Source organism: Equus przewalskii, chromosome 30, assembly GCF_037783145.1.
Source record: "Equus przewalskii isolate Varuska chromosome 30, EquPr2, whole genome shotgun sequence".
Taxonomy (NCBI): domain Eukaryota; kingdom Metazoa; phylum Chordata; class Mammalia; order Perissodactyla; family Equidae; genus Equus; species Equus przewalskii.
In genome coordinates this window covers 16,488,903-16,506,312 of record NC_091860.1, presented here as the reverse complement: position 1 = coordinate 16,506,312, position 17,410 = coordinate 16,488,903, and the positions used below count along the sequence as shown (strand labels likewise).

The 17,410-nt window shown below is 42.6% G+C and overlaps 1 protein-coding gene across 7 annotated transcripts in view; it reads left to right on the top strand.

Moving 5' to 3' along the window:
* The first annotated feature begins 2,052 nt into the window (after positions 1-2,052).
* Positions 2,053-17,410, top strand: part of SLC39A12 (solute carrier family 39 member 12) — a 79,368-nt gene continuing 64,010 nt past the window's right edge. Inside the window, exons 1-4 of one of the 7 annotated variants that reach the window (XM_070600824.1) lie at positions 2,053-2,501; positions 3,360-3,706; positions 11,146-11,427; positions 15,927-16,134. In XM_070600824.1, the coding sequence (XP_070456925.1) occupies positions 3,446-3,706; positions 11,146-11,427; positions 15,927-16,134 (751 nt within the window). In that variant the 5' untranslated portion in view covers positions 2,053-2,501; positions 3,360-3,445. Of the gene's footprint in view, positions 2,502-2,827; positions 2,944-2,990; positions 3,270-3,359; positions 3,707-11,145; positions 11,428-15,926; positions 16,135-17,410 lie in introns of those variants that run through there. The other 6 variants (XM_070600820.1, XM_070600823.1, XM_070600822.1 and 3 more) reach the window with 6 other exon arrangements.

The window sequence follows — 17,410 nt, the reverse complement described above, 5'->3', positions numbered from 1 at the left end:
TACATTGACATGAAGAAGTTTGAAATCAGGCCACATCAAAAGGCAAAGAATCGGAATGAAGGAAAGACTAATTGGTCAGTCCCCCGTCTTCCCTCCCACCTCTGGTCCATTCCCTCTTCCCGTGACAGCACAAACAAGTGTCTATATGTCAGGAGATACTGCATCAGATAAGACTGGTCCCCAATGGGGGCTGAATGCCTTGGAACTATCCAACAGGAGTAAATTAGCCCCTTCTGCACACCGTTGGTTAGTGAACATATGAAACTCATTACCCTTAGACGTTGGTTTGGATTGCAACCATATCCGTGTTTAAGAAAGGTTGATTTCAGGCTTGCTGGGGAATCGGGCAGTTGGGCATGGAGAGTTTAAGCCTCAACCGAGAGTCAAGTGAAGAAGATGACACCGCCGCGTTTAGCCAAGTGTCTTCTTCCCTTATTAATCTCCCCTTGCTTTCTCGTGATCCACCTGCCAGCCCTCCCCTGCTTTGGCTGTGTCGAGCCTCCATCCAGGGCTTCTCCCTGCCCCTCCTTCTCCCTGCAGCACCACGGGACAGAAATAGGAGCCTGCTTGGTGGCTGTATTGTAAGTATGACTGTGAGAGTGGAGCAAGCCTTGGCAACAAATGGAGCAGGCTCAGGCGTGTGACAATAGGAAGAATTCCCTTAGTTGGGAGCCTCGTGGCGCGTGGCGAGGGTGATGGAGGTGTTGGGAGCAGCTGAGACAAGAGATTGGTGTTGGAAATTCCTGCAGGAGATAACTCGCTGGGGCCCTATTAGGAGCGAATCCCTAGCCCCAGGGAAGCTGCGACTAGGAAATATGGAACTTCCAGGTTGGACATCAGCATAGGGGTATCAAGACAAAGGTCCCAAAGTCCCAGGAGGGGCACTGTCTTGGGAGCACGGATCCAGCTCTGCAGCAACGGGGCAGGTTATACAATGGGACTTGGGCAGGAAGGGGAAATCTCAGGGTTTGCTCATTGGAGCTGGGCCAAAAAATAAGGGCTTAGTTCCAGAAACAAGGCAAAGCCAAGGTACTTAAAGGTAGCAGGTGACGGTAGGACTGGATAATTTGCTCAATAGGATTTGGACTATTTTTCCTTGGTAACCTCCTAACAGGTCCCTGAGACTGAGATAGGCTGAGCCTGCAGATGATGCTCCTGTGGTCCCCATGTGGCGATGGCAACAGGTGATGAGCGGAGCCTGCAGGGAGCTTCGTCCAGTACCCCTCTGGTCCTGAGGCTTTTCCCTCCGCTTCTCTGCCTCCACTGGATCCACAGCAGGGAGGTCCTGACTCCTTGCTCCTCCGTTGGACTGAAGGTCCTGGACTCTAACAACAGTTAATTTCCTGCTAGAGCTCAAGAGAAACAGGCCAAGTCCCTTGCTTTGGCAGTTTAGATAAATCCAAATGCTCTGTGATGAGCAATTCAAGAGAGGCCAGGCGTTTTCTAGAAGCATTGGCCTTCCATATTTCTATCAGTGTTACCAGGATTCTTTTAGGACTGTCTCACCCTGTTGGTCCCAATTCTCATATCCAATCAGTGGTTGAGGAGACTAATTACCCCAACTCCTTTCTCATGTCCTCTGCCTCTTCACCTACTGCCTATAGGATTGAACTCCAGTCTCTATGCCATGCCTACGTTCTTCAGATTCGTGGTGTGTTTCTACATCCTATGTCCTATTTATATGTACTCTGTCCATCTTGAAACCTTGGGTTTTAACTTCTCTTACCTCCTTTAAAATTTACCACTTTGTTCTTTCAGTCATTTATTCAGTAATAATTTATTGAGAGCCCGTTTCCCACAGCCTGAGGGCCTTGTGTAATCACTCCTACCACAGACTCTGGGATCATAATATAGACAGCAAATTAAAGTTCTCCACTCGCATCTGCTTACTTCCCAGGTAAGAACTTTATTCCTCCAACAAATACTTTTCTTCTTGTCTGAAAACATCTATTTACGAATTTACAAATGCCTTCAATCTTTTAAGCCTCTGCACCTTGTAAAATTAATACGGTTTTAAAGACCCTATCTTTTCAGCAAATCCTTGGTTTGAGTGTGGATAAAACCGTTAGCACAGAATCAACCGGAAAGAAAAAATTCTTGATCTCGCACTAAAGCCTTTCCATTCTGCAAGGTGAAATCCTTTGACCTAGATCTGTCCCTTAAAAGGCAAGGGGCTGTAAGGAATTCTCCCGCTTTTCTAAAATTTTAAGAAATTTGGTAAATATTGATAGAAAAAGTCGGGTTCATTAGCCACATTTATTTGATTTTCCTGAAAATCTGCCAGACAGAAAGTTCTCACTTTTATCCACCTTCATTGTTACCTTCAGAACAGCTCTCTCCATAGCAACTGAAAACTTCTCTGGGCCGAAATAATCCTCTCCAGCTTTCAGCACACAGTCAAGGAATTTTAAAATCAGAGGACTTTGTAACCACGAAATTCTCTCCGAGATTTAAAAGGCCGCAGAGCTCCAGATAAATAATCATTTATCTTTCTTCTGAAGGTAAGCACTGGGTTTAGAAATGTTTGTATCATCCTCTGTCATGTTTTAAATGCTAACATAAGAATCTTAAACTCTTTTTTTATTTAACTGTAAAAGTAATCCCAGTATCTTTGTTACTACCCCACAGTCATTATGTGTTCATCTCTGGGCCAAGATGTGACAAGAGATGCTGTTAACATTTTGCATTCCTTAAGCAATTGGTTGAAGAGATTAATTTTTTTCCAGAAAGCTGATTTGCTCTATAGTCAACCCTCACCCCTTTAATGGCCACTGAGTGAGTGGACTTATCATGCTTGTGCAGTCTCGAGACTGTGTTGTTCTTCTAAGATGGTTCATACTTCTAATAAACTAGAAAGCAAAAACTGACCAGCGTTTCCTGGACGTTACTATTTTCTTCTAGCATTCTTCCTCGTCTAAAACCTTCTAACTCCACATGATATTGGTAATTTATTAACATTGATTTTCTCCTCACTTTTATTTACTTACTTCAGTGAGGAGGACCACAAATCACCGGGAGCTCTACTTTATGATGGGATAAAATGACGGCGTTTCCTCATGGCCTGGGTCCTATGACTTGTTCCACCTGCAGGGAAAACAGAGCAACTTGTTCTTCCTGATTTTTGACTCAGTGTTTAATTCAGAAAGAGGCCGTGTACCACACTTCTTGGCCGTTCTACACTTTGAAAGTCTGCAACCATGATAGTTTCCTGCCGTTTGGGGTTATAAAAGACCTACAGACCCCCTGTTGTTCAGAAACAGCTTGTCATTGTAAATCAGCTTAGCCACCCAATTAATGAATCCTTTCAAACTTGTTGCAGGCACAATAATTAAAGCCTTTATTTTTCCCCTTTACCACAGGCATTCCTCCGGTTACGAGTTTACACCGTGAACACCTGCCCACCCATCTCCGTCAAAGACAGACTCGAGGTAAAGGAGGAGTGGAAATGTGCTTCTGGACCAAGCTTTCAGGATTCTGGCTGCCATTGTTCCTTCTCCTCAGCCTTGTTCCCTCTACTGAGACAGAAAAACCCTCAGCCCAGGACAGCAGCAGCACCTGGAGTCCTGGCCGACTGACAGAAGTACTACGAGTTCCCTCTGCGGGTGACCCCCCACCCCTGAACCACTCAAGAAGCCTCATCAGAACGTTCTTGGAGAAAACTGGGTGCCCCCGGAGAACCAACGGAATGCAAGGAGATTGCAATCTGGTGAGTGCATAGAATGGGGTCGGGTACTAGGGCGCGTTGGGAAGAGAGCAATGGATTCTGTAGCCATCGGCTTCCAGAAAGCAAATTCAAACGCACATCTTCCAATAGCCAAGTGGGCAGCGCACTGTGGCGTAAAAACTCCCATATTTGGGATACAAGCTATTCGGCATTTTGCATATAGATTTTAGAGACAGGGAGAATTTTTTTACTAAAATGGTAATGTTGATGGAAGCCTTTCTACAACCCTTCTGCAGGTTTAGAGGTATTTATTTGTGAGTGTGAACTGTTCTCTCTTCTTTCTGATCTACTAATCCTTCCAATGAACTTGCAGTAAACTTGCACATCATTGGTTAAATAGATGCTATTTGTTTTCTGTAGCATAATAATAGTGATCTGATATTTGTCTAATGTTGAATGTTTAAGTACTTTCTCCTGGATGTTGATTGGTGTTTTCTAATATTTTGCATGGTGGGTAGTTAACGAACAAATTGGATAATCATCTTCTTGAAAATGAGGAATCTGATCTGGGGAAGGGAAATGCGACAGATGGAGCTACAGTGAGACCCATGGCTCCTGAGGCCCAGTTCCCAGCCTCTTGCTAGTCTATGAAGTGACTCTCAAACTCGGGCTGCATCTCAGCATCATTTGGGTGGGTTTCACAAAATGCCCACTTTGGGGCTTCCTCCTCCAGAGACTGAAATTTAACTTGCCTGAGATGGAATTTTTAAAAATCTCTGCAGACCACTTTAGCTTAAAATTAGCGTTTAATGGAAAATCAGAAGATCTCTGTCAGAGTGAGTGGGTGATTGACAGGAGCAGCGCAAAAGGCAAGACTTAAAATGACTGCAAACAAATCCTTCTTCGCTGTCTGTTTCCTGACCAATGCGATTTTTCAGAATGAACTCACATAAATAAATAAATGAAGACAGAAATAAATAAATCAGAGAAACGAAATAACTTCCCCCAAAAATAAATTTTGGAAGACCTTCTGGATCCTGCTTAGTTCTAGGGGAAACATTTCCTGGCCAAGGGTTTTGGTTTTTTTTCATGACAGAAGGGTCTTGCTAACAGAAAGGATTTTTCTCTGCTCTGTACAAACAATAAATAATTCAATAATAGTAAAATTCCCAAGGGTTCTCGGAGAAAACATGTGTTATAATAGGCAACTCATCTGTGATGACATTAATTTATATATATAGCAACAGAAGACTTCCCACTGGAAATAACTAGGAGTCCTATCTTATTAGCGTCCTCTGAGAATTTGCTTCAGGGAAATGTTCTCCTCTAATGACATGGAGTGCCTTATTAAGGCTGGTTGAATATTAGTTTAGCTAGGGGGAATGTAAACATGAAAAACTGTTCTCTGTTTTTTTGTGGGGGAGGGCTTGTTTTGCACTTTTTGTTTTCTGTAATGTTATCAAGAGTTTGCCCAATTTAGCTTCCGTTTGAATTCGTTCCTTTCCTAGGAAGGGAAACACTGTCTTTAACAGCTTTGCTCTCCTGCTGCAGCCATTTCTCTTTCTCTGTGAAAAAGACTGAGGTAGAAAAAAGGCAAATCTCAGCTTCACCTGCTCAGAGGGTTACAATTCACCTGACTCATCCGCAAGTGAGAAGCCAATGACATCTCTTCGTGTCATTCATAAAAAGCCAGGGAGAAACAGTGCCCTATTGATTTCGCAAACCACAGGGCTTCAGCTGGTTGTTGAATCTTTTTTGTCTTTTTAGGGACTTTGTCCACTGAGAGGCACAGTTCATATTTAAATTCTGTGGTAAAAAGAGGGCAAAGTGGGGAGTTCATATTCCCAAATGTCTCAAAAAAGAAGGAAGTGTGTATCCTGAATTTGTGGGGAGGACAAAGTTCCCAATTTTAGGTCTAGGTAAAAACTGATTTTTTAAAAAATCAATCTGAAGTATTTGAGAGCAGTATGCATTTAAAAGTAAATCCATTCAAGCTGCAGCCTTTGAAAATGGATAGATTGCCTGATCGTGGCTTTTTAATGAATTCAGTGAGAGATTAAGTAACTCTAAAAGAATAAATTCCACTTCAGTAATGGTGAAAATCACGACTCCACGTGGGTTCCAGGTGTGCTGAAGGGAAGAGAACCTAGTGTCTGGAGTTAGCCAGCAATGGGCCGGAATCCTTGTTCTAGCACCTTCTATCTGTTAGGGCGTGCTGAGCCTCAGCTTCCTCAGACATAAGATGGAGGTGATGACTTCCTCCTTAGGGAGCAATCCCTGAGGCCCCATGACCATATGTGAGTAGACCTGGGCACTCAAGCTCTCTCTGTCCCCTTACATTCTCTGTACCTCATGGAAATGTCCAATCCTTCGTTTTCCAGGGACACTGGAGCCAGTGCTGCTGAGAAACGAGACATTCCTCCCCCTCTACCCATCCCCCAAACCCCCTCAACTGTCCCGGGGCCTTGGGGTTTTTAACCAAAGTCTCCAGGCCATTCTCAGACACATTCAAGGAAGAGAACCACTGCTTTAGTTTTCTGCATTTAATTCACCCCCCAACTCCCCACCCTTGCCATTTGTCATAACTCTTATGGGATAAAGTATGAAAAGCATCAAGCTTTATCTTAACTTGTTTAGCTGACAAGTTTATCTTAACTCTTCTTAGTTAAAACTTTTCCTTTTTGTCCATCAGAAATGCCTGTACTAAATCTAGTACAGAGCCACAAAAAACTAGTGCCTGTCATCAGCCAACATCCTTCCAGATCTTTGTTTGGGAAGAAAAGGAAGAAATACAACTTCTCTCTTGTATTTTATGATCAATTGTTAACACTCCCTCCCACCAAAAAAAAAAAGACCTTATAAAAATCTAAGAACTTAAAAGAGAGCAATGGGTTCACCCATAAGCCCAAATCAAATTCTGAACATCTTTTGGTCTAAAACCCCTAAAGTTTATCTTGCAGATCTGACATCTGCCTTATTGATGTAGAAGAAAGGTTTCCTATGGCTGTTTGTCGCTGAGGCTCTCAGCTCAGTGACACCTGGCATGTGCATGTGACATGGCAGCAACACATGCCATGTCACCTGGGACACATAAGCAACAAGCAAAGCTGAATTAAGCAGCTGAGGGAGGCAACCTGATTTGGCTACAGGGTGCCAGGAAAATTACTCTCAAATATCTGGGTAGTCCATTTAGCTTAGTAAGGGGGCTTCTTGCATTTTAACCAGTCTTTTCTCAAAGTTCATTTCCTTATGAAGTCTTGAAAATTAATTTCTAGAATCCCTGATTTTTTTCCCTTAAACTTTATGCCTCCACCTGACAAGATTCAAAAGGAAATCAATGGATTATTCCTGAATGAGTCCATTCTTCTCAACAAAGAGTCACTTCACGGGAGTAAGAGCCTTAGAAAGATCTGAAAACCTATGAGGTGCCAGTATTTGCAGAATTGTGTTAAACATCCTTTCCCAAACACAACTGAGCCACTCCTGAAACCTTAACAACCAAAACAAATCTAGTGATGATGAACTGAAAATTCCAGCCCCCCCACCAACTCCCATAGTGCTTTTGGTCATGTCCATGCCTGGAGGAGAATTCAAATTTTCTTCTGTTAGCTCTGCTGAGGCTCCCCACAGCTTTCTTCCTTAAAGCCATCACCTTTTGTATTAAAGTAACTTGTCTAAGATTCAAATATCATAAAAGAACACATAGTTTTCAGCCCATTGTCTTTTTTTTCTGTTTTGAGGAAGATTGGCCCTGAGCTAACATCTGTGCCCATCTTCTTCTACTGTATATGTGGAATGCCACCACAGTGTGGCTTGATAAGCAGTGTGTGTGTCCACACCCAGGATCCGAACTGGTGAACCTTGGGCCAAGGAAGCAGAGCATGTGAACTTAACAGCTACACCACCAGGCCGGTCCCTCAGCCCATTCTCATTTGATCCGTGGGTAAGCTTCATTTCAGCAGGCTTCAAAAAGTTAAAGCAAGGAATAGACAACATCTATTCACTCAAGATGACCAAAATCTCTAGTCAGACAAAATGAGATGCTTCCACAACTATTTAAAACTTTTCAAAGTCAGGACCAATCTGCCTTCCAAGTTGCATGCTTTTTACAAATCTATTCTGGAATGAACATCTGCGTGATGGCAGATCTTACCCTGTTCTCTGCTGCCCCGTGCCACACCACTCTTATTCCAACCCTAGAAAGAGAAGCATCAAAAGCACTGAGGAGGAACCATGAAGGACAGGGGTCTCAGGCACCTCAGACGGGTGAAGGGTGCCACAGTCTTGGCTGTGTGCTGTCAACCAAGCCCTGGCCATAAAATTGTGGTCTGGTGACCTTATGGAGGCCCTACTCCTTGTGTTCCTGACACGCTTCTTCCTATCTACTTGGCCTCATCAAACAACCTGAATGGCACTTGAAAATCTATCAACAGAAACTCATTCAACCCTCTGGCTGTACCGTGCTCTCACTGATTGATATAAAGCCTTACTAATCCCCTTGCCTCCTTATTGGTCAAATTTCTTCCTGGCAAACAGGAGGGAGGGAAAATTACTGAATGAGAGGCTGCATATCAAGTACATAGGTGAGTCCACAGGTTATCTTCTCCATGGCACAAAACAAAAGAATAAGAATAAAGTCTACCATTGGCCAAGCAGCAATTAAGACTGGACAACCTCTGTTAGCTGTGTGGCTTTAGGTACATTTCTCACCCTCTCTTAATCTTGGTTTTCATATATACTATGAGTATACCTTCCTCACAGAAGGAAAACACAATTCCTACATAATTCTGCACAGTATCCTTGCACACTCTGTATAAATGTACCTATTAATTCATTATGCATTACATAATTTGGTAATTGGTATTCTAAATGCTTTATATCATGCAGACATATTTGGTGGATTATTATATAAGCTGGGGACATTTTGTTTTTCCATTTAAAATAATGCGATAAGGTTCCTACCATTGAAAGATTTGTTATCTGACACTTTTCCAGAACCAATTAGATTTGTACACTGAGGAATGCCTGAACACATCAAGTGCTTAACACTGTCTTGAACATATGGCTTCCAATACATGGTAGCTAATACTACCAAGAGTTTGGCTTCAGGAGGTTATTTAGTACAAAGAATGGCTTTATTACACTTTTGTTTCAACTGATCACCTCTTTGGGTCTTGGTGTCAGCCCTGTCAGCAGGTACCAACCCATGGACTTTTCCGATGGGCTAAGTAGGGAACAGAACCTGTGAACCTTCAGAGCATGGCTGCTTCGGCTTTGGCAGTAGAGTTTAATATCTGTATTAAGAGTTGGTCTTGGGGCCAGCACTATGGCCGAGTGGTTAAGTTCACCTGCTACGCTTCGGTGGCCTGGGGTTCACTGGTTAGGATCCTGGGTGCTGACCCACACTCTGCTCATCAAGCTGTGCTGTGGTGGCATCCCACATAGAAGATCTAGAATGACCTACAACGAGGATATACAACTATGTGCTGGGGCTTTGGGGAGAAAAGGGGGAAAGAAAAAGAGTTGGGCTTGTTGGGAAGCCTGTCCCTCTGTTTGCTGAGCTCTTGTCTCCTTGTAGTTGAGTCGGGTCGGGATTGGAGGCTGTGTGGCTTGTGATTAATGCTTTGCTTTACAGATGGATGACGTGTTTCTTCCTGACTCAGATGGTATACACCAGCTGTTCCCCAGAGACACACACAGCAGACATGGGATTAGAAACCCTAAAACTTCCATCTCAGAGAATAGATTAAAAGTTATTGTTGTAAATTATCCCACAGTGGGACAAATTCCTCTGGGGCTCAGGACAGGCATCCCTCAATGCCTTCACTCTGAGGCTGCTGCCGTGTAATGCGTTGCTTCTGGGACCCTAGGAGAATTCTCGGGAGCTCCCTACTGTCTCTGAAGAAAGGCAGCCCCCACCTAGCTGGGAGAACTTCCTTTCACCAACCCCTGTATCCCTCTCTTTTTCACTGTCCCACCACATTACCCCACACACCTTCATCTGCCATGTCAGCCTCCCAGATCAGATGAGTCAGGTGTCCATCTGTGGGTTGTGTAACAAATAAAGCCCCATGGAAACATTTTTAGCAATTCTCCTAGGTACGATAAAAGAGAGACCGATGGCATTCATTCATTCAATCTTCATGCCACGTGAGTGCCAGGCATGGTGCTAGATGCTGAGGATAGAACTGTGCACAGATGAAACCCAGCCTTAACGGACTGCTTGTTCTCAAGGGGAGAAAGAGAATAAACAAGTAGACAAAGTAATTTAAGAATACTAGTGCTGGGGGCTGGACCCATGGCAGAGTGGTTAAGTTCACGTGCTCCTCTTTGGCAGCCTGGCGTTTGCCAGTTTGGATCCTGGGCACAGAGCTACACACTGCTCATCAAGCCGTGCTGTGGTGGTGTCCCACATAAAAGAAGTAGAAAGACTTACAACTAGGACATACAACTCTGTACTGGGGATTTGGGGAGGAAAAAAACCCAGAAAGATTGGCAATAGGTGTTAGCTCAGGGCCAATCTTCCTTACCAAAAAGCATACTTAAAAAAAGAATACTAGTGCTATGAAGAAAATAAAAAGTGGTGTGCACTAGAGCTGGCACTAGCCACATATAGCTATTGGGCACTCGATATATGACTTTTCTGAATTGAGATATGCTGGTAAGTATAAACTACACACCAGATTTTGAAGACTGAGCACAACAAAATGTAAAATAGCTCGTTAGTAATTCTTAAAAATTATGATCACGTGTTGCAACTATTGTACCTTGCATATATAAATTTCAATAAGATTTATTATTAAAATTAATTTCATCTGTTTGTTTTAAAAATGTGGCTACTAGGAAATTTAAAATGACGTGTGTAGCTCATGTTTGTGGTTTGCGTTATATTTCTATTGAACGGTGCTCTGCTGGAGGACATGGGGCGGGGGTGAGGGCTTCCTACCTTGGACAGAGTGGTCAAGCAGGCGTCCCTGAGCAGGTGGCACTTTAAGCTGAGATCTGAGAAATGAGAGGAAGAAGAAGGCCTGAAAGATGGTGGGATAGAGCTTGGTGAAACTGTCAGAAAACCGCAGGGGCAGAAGTTTCGGGAGAGAGGTGGAGAGAGGCGAAGATAAGGTAGAACCAGACCATGGAGAAAATTGTAGGGCGCTTGGATTCCATTCAAAACACGATGGGGCATCTCTTTAAAAGCCAAAGTGTCAGCTGATTTTACTGAAGACAGCAGATGAGTAACTAGTCACACTATAGTTAGAAATAGAGGGCCCACTCTTAGGAACAATGGCCTCCTTGGGTAGGCACCATTGTTTAAATAAAAGTGCAGCCACGACCATCTTATTTGAATTTGGCTATTGGTCTTGCCCACTCTCCCCTCCTATTCATACAATAATAAGCAGTGGGGACCCTCGTTGAGAGTATTCTAGAACTATTTGCTAAGCTTTGTTTCTGATTTTTTAATTTTTCTTTTTGTTTTTGCACAGTGCTTTGAACCAGATGCCCTTTTACTAATAGCTGGAGGAGATTTCGAAGATCAGCTCAGGGAGGACGTGGTCCAGAGAGTTTCTCTTCTTCTCCTCTACTACATTATTCATCAGGAAGAGATCTGTTCTTCAAAGCTCAACATGAGTAATAAAGAGTACACATTTTACCTGCACAGCCTGCTTAGCCTCAGGCAGGATGAAGACTCCTACTTCCTTTCACAGAACGAGACAGAGGATATCCTGGCCTTCACCAGGCAGTACTTTGACACTTCTAGAAGCAAGGTAAAAGGGACAAAATTGCTAACCGGCTCTGTTACTAAGATCCAGTCTCAGAGCCTTATTTTTTGTCACTTATTTATTCCCAAGACATTCAGGACTTCAAACAGAGGTAAATACTTGTGGTTTTTAGTTATAGGATGTTGAGTGACGTAATTTAAAATTCTGAGTCTAAAAGAGGGAATGTAATGACTCATTATTGTAAGAGGAGTTTTAGCCAGAAGTTGGGTGGGTGAATGGGCGGGCAAGCCAGGTGACAGGGCAGCTCTCTTCTCCTGAGTCCCCTCCCCCTGAGCATGAAAGGAAGTGTGACTCAAAGCTTTCCATCTGTCTCCAAGGACCGACCCCCGGTGGTGAGGGCTGTGTGCCTTGCCTCCTGTGGGGGGGGGGGGGGGAAGGAGAATGCAGAACCAGTTTGAGAAAGATGAATTTATCATTATTTCACTGAAGAAGAGGCTTGCAGAATGCATTATTCATGACAGTCAGCACAAGACAATCTCTCTTTTGAAGTTTTTAATTTGTGTTGCATATGTCTGGGTGTCCTTTGAAATGGTTTTCTTCTCCCACAGCTCCCACTGCTAGGAAACAGGCACCTGGTCTCCTGTCGCCTTCCTTACTCTTCCAGCAAAAGCTGGCCTTTCAATTACCTTTTTGCTTTCTGCTTTGCAGTGGGAAGTTTGAGCGGACAAACTCTGAACATAAGAAAGATTTTTAAGCGATATTTTCTTAAAGATTTCGTTGAGAAGCCCCCAGCACATTTTGAAGAGTGTAGTGAAATGTGTTTTTTTCTCTTGAATTATTCATCGACAGGCGTCTTAGTCTTACTGGGCTGGTTCAACAAAGATGCCATAACCTCGATGGCTTATAAACAACAGAAGTTTCTTTTTCACAGTTCTGGAGGCTGGGAGGCTGGCAGATTTGGTGTCTGGTGAGGGCCTGCTTCCTGGTTCATAAATGGCTGTCTTCTTGCTGTGTCCTCACATGGTGGAAGGGACAAGGGAGCTCTTTGGTGTCCCTTTTATAAAGGCACCAGTGCCATTCATGAGGCTCCACCCTCATGACCTAGTCACCTCCTGAGGGCCCACCTCCACATGCCATCACTTTAGGGATTAGGATGTCAACATAGGAATTTTGGGGCCACACAAACATTCAGTCTATAGTGACATGTATAGATGAATTTGATTCTTGGCCCCACTTCTGGCTTCTAGGAGCCCAAAGGTATCTACATAGTCATGCTGTGGCATAATGACCAGCAAACATATCCTCCAATTTGTAGTAAATGTGTTTAATTTCTTTTATTATTGGCAGAACAAATGGAAAAACTGTCTACTAAGGACTTTGCGGGCATCACTTCAGTAACTAATCTCGTGAATCTCAAAATTTGGCCATATTTTTGTTTCTATCTCCAATTGAGTAAATAGGGTTCCTTTATAGAATTTTGTTTTCTGCTTAAATAAGGAAGAGTGCCTACATAGAATTTCTTCAGTGCAATATCTCTATAACACAAGATTGGTTCAAATTAGTCACTAGGATTTTAGTCATATTATCTGTTACTGCCTTTTGATGCAGACTAAATGGAAATGGAAATGGAAATCCAGCACTTAAAAGCAGATGATGTGTGTGTATATTCAATGCAGATTTCCGGTTATCCAACACAACCTGCAAATACCTGTGCTTCCAAGTGTATGTGAGATTCAACATTCCTGGAGCAGAATAAAATCATTCAATATTATGTATAGACCTGCATTATCCATCTATTCAGTCAAGAAGGATTGAGCTCCTGTTCAGTCAGAACCCTTCGCTAGGTCTTAGACCGGTTATCTCCTGGAGGATACCACTGTCTCTAGCTCCTAGGAAGAGTCTTTTGGCCCATTCACCTGGGCTAGAATTCCAACCACTGTTTCTGTTCCTGAAGTCTTTGAGATGTGGTCGAGAATGCCTGTCCTCCATTTAGGAGGCAGGGCCACTGGAGAACTATGTACAGATCCCTGTTCATTTACCATGAAAACAGCAAACAGTGGAAAGAATGGAGAGAGGTGGGAGCAATGAGAGACTGAGTCAGGAAGATAGAGTAATTTGGACAAAAGAGAATGAAGGAATTTAGGGATGTTTATATTCTGGGCTATTAGGAAGGATGGCTAGATGCTCCGTATGTCAGTAAATGGCATCATCCGCCAGTCAACTGTGCAACTAGAAATTTAGTTTTCTGAATTTCTTATCCCTTCATGTCTAATCCATCTTCAAGTCCCACTGCTGGTATCTCCTGAAGATCTCCCTAATCTGCTGACTCTTCTCCATTATCATCATCACCATCTTCTACCTGAACTACTGCAATAGACTTCTAACTGTACTACGAGAACTTGAGTCTCCTTCCAGTCCATTTGTTCTCCACCGCGTAGCCAGAGTGAATTTCTCAAAATGCAAATCCAGTTGTATAACCCTCATTCCCATCCTTTGCTCAAAATTTCCTTCTGGCCTTCTGCTGATTTTAGGATAAAGAACAAACTCCATTACATGCCAACAGACCTTCAACTTTCACCATGCTCTCTCTCACTCCACCCACTCAGATGATTACCCTCCTTCCGACCCTTCATATTTGCCATCTTCCCTCCTTCCACAGAAGCTTGGCAAATGCTATTCCTTCCACCTGGAATATTTCTTCCTGCCACTCCTTCAGATCTGTGTGTGTGTCACAATCTCAGAGAAGCCTTCCTTGATCTGCCTGTCTGGGTGGAAAAGTGTCTATTTTCACCTTCAGTGGATCATGTACCTCTCCTTCAAAGCCATTGCACAGTTGTCATCTTACATTTGATTACATTAGTATTTTATTAACAATACTAAACTTTAAGCTCTGGGGTAGGGAATGCTTTTTCTTTGGGTCACCAGTGCATCCTCAGCACCTAGGAAAGTATCAGACATATATTGGCTATTTGGGAAAAACTGGGGTCATAGTAGATGACATGACCATTACACAGTTGTCAAACCCATAAACCTGAGTTGTTTTTGACTCTCTGTACTCCTTCGTATTTCCCTCCAAGTCGTTTAGTCTACCTTCTTAAAATTTCTCAGGTGCATCCACTTTTTTCCACCTCTAGTGCTACCATCTTAGGTCAAGAAATATCTTGGGTTCATCAATAACTTCTTAGCTAGACTTCCTGCCCTTAAATCTTCCCCTGTCAATCCATTCACTACTTTGCCACCAGAGTGATATTTTTCTAATATATTTATTGTATTATTCTCTTGTTTATATCATTCAGTGGCTCCTCTGGAGCCTTCAGGGGAAAAGTTTTCATAGCACTAAATATAAGGCCTTCCTTGATCTGAATCTTGTCACCTTCTCCAGCCTGTTACCTATCAGATGCTACTGTGCCTGACATAAAGTAGCAAAGATTAGCTGACTGTGTCCTGTGTGCCACGTCTATATTAATTGTTTTACACCCATTGTCTCATCTACTCTTAGTAATCTCTCTGGTAGGCAGCACAATAGGTGTTAAAAGGTGTCCGTTTTTACAGATGATGAATATGAAGGTTGATCATTTTGCCAGAGGTTACCTGATTAGAAATAGCAGAGACAGTATTAAAGCCTTAACTGTTTGTCTGTCCCAAGCACTGTGCTATGGAACTGCTTTGATGATATGAATGTCCTATCACCATCCTGTGTTTCAATTTACTTCCATATACATGAGAAAGTACTTAAGACAATAGGCTATGGAGTCATACCTGAGCGCAAATTGGGACTCTGCCCTTTATTGGCCAGGTAATCTGTGAAAATAGGATCCAGTGCTCAGAGCTTTGGGAGGACGAAAAGGGAACATATGGGTATTGGACTGAGTAGCATAGTGTCTGGCACATAGTAGGCACTCTAAATGTTTAATAAATGAATGGGAATACTAGTGGGATATAAGGCAAGAGTCTTGGCCTTTCAAATGCTCATAATTTAATCAACAAAAATTGACACATATGTCCCATGTCCTATGTCCTATGGGAGTTCAAAGAACACAGACACTATCCCAGCTCTGATTTGCAATTAGCACCCATTGAGCTTGAGACCAAAGGCAGGTGTGAAAGGGGAGGTGCTCTGTGATGATACAAGGCAGCAGAGCCAGTGTGAAGTCAAGGTCAAGAATATAGATTTGAAAGTCACCAGCCTACAGGCTGTATTTAACGCTGGAGAGAAAGAGTTCACCAATTAAAAGGATGTAAGCAGTAAGAGGAAGAGATCTCCTTGGAGAAAACACATCTCCGAAGGTGTAATGAGAAAGCTTAGATAAATGAGGACCAAAGAGATGGGAGTTTGAAAATTCAGTGTCACAGCAGATAAAGAAACAAATATTTTTCAAATGGAGTTGTATCTGAGACTCGAGAATGATGGTAGCCATCTTCCTACAAACAATTCCATCCTCTTTTAGATGAAGAACTATTCTTTGTCTTCTGGGGAAATCCTAGAGATGTTTTAATCAAAATAACTACAGAAGTTAACATTTTTACTTTGTATCTGATTTCAGTGTATGGAAACCAAAATGCTGCAGAAAAAATCTGGAATACTAAACAGTCATGGTGCTGATGAAAAGACACTTCCTCAGTTGGCAGCAACAATCATTGCTTTGTCCCTCCAAGGTGTTTGTCTGGGACAAAGAAACTTGCCTTCCCCAGACTATTTCATGGAATACATTTTCAGTTCCTTGAATAGTACAAATACTCTCCACCTATCGGGTAAGGATGATTTTCATGAATTTAACTTCCAAGTCACTCCTAACGAATACACTGTGCCAAAAAAAGGCTGAAGCTTTTTGATGACTGAATTTGTTCAGGTATGTTTTAAAGATCTTTTTATCTTAGCACTTAGTAAGACAGTTCAGGTGGTCTTTTCAAGACAAGCGTGCTCTGATATCTATGTGGTGATGTGGCGAAAATATGCACTCAGCCCACTTTAGCAGGGATGATGAAATTGTGGATGAAGAGCCAACGGGAAAGATTGTTATGATCCTCAACGAGTACTAACTGAACACTTTCCTATTTGGTATATGGTGCTGAGTCAGGATGGCAAAGTATTGTGTAGAATGATGAAATAGTATTCCAAATGGTGCAAGAGGCTTGGTAGCAGTTTGCTTGTAACCATAGACGTAAGTCATTTAATTTTAAATAAAAGTAATGTGAAATATCCATCTGGACTCCATTTGTGACTGCCAAATTTTTGGGGCTCCAAGATGAAATTAGGATGCCAGGAATGGAATCAGAATATTTGTTTTGCACATTTCTTTGTACTTGACAAGACATTAAAAGTGAAATGACCTATTTTTTTAATATGCGTCAAAATGCCTGTTTTGCACACTAAGGAGTCCCAGTGTGTCACATAATAGCTGGTGCTGCTGCCAACACACTTCCTCTTGAGAAGTCACAGCATAAAGGAAGACATGAATTTTCCAAGGGACCGGCAAGACCCTGGTGCCCTGCATAAATCTCTCAACTCTCAAAGAAGGGATGTAGAGCTAGGAGTCATTCACTTCAGTGCTCAACTTTCTCTTACTTGTTTGCACAAAGAATTGAAAGAGGGCGGTGTTTTTCTACAATTGATTTGTGTCTTCTGTTAAGACGAAAGTTGAAATGCAATTATTTTGTGTTACCTAGCTGTTATAACGAAAAAATAAACCAGGGAAAGGCATGTAATGCTGAGAATAATTTTGATGTGAGAAACAGGAGTTGGGAAATTGAGATTTTGAGTGATGGAGTTTTAGCAGGATGGTTTCCATTTCAACTGAAAGAGCACAGTGATTCCACTTTCCACATAATGTAAAAGTATATGCCACTTGAAGGCTCCATCACTCTAAGACACAGGAAGAGACATCAGACTGGAATACCGAAAACAGTCAGAGGCAGGCTGTGCTGTAAGACTGAGGGAAGTTGTCTAGATATTGATCATTGTGGACCATGGTTAAAACCCAAATCATTGATCGTGAGAGATGCTCAGTATCATGCATTTGGGCAAAAA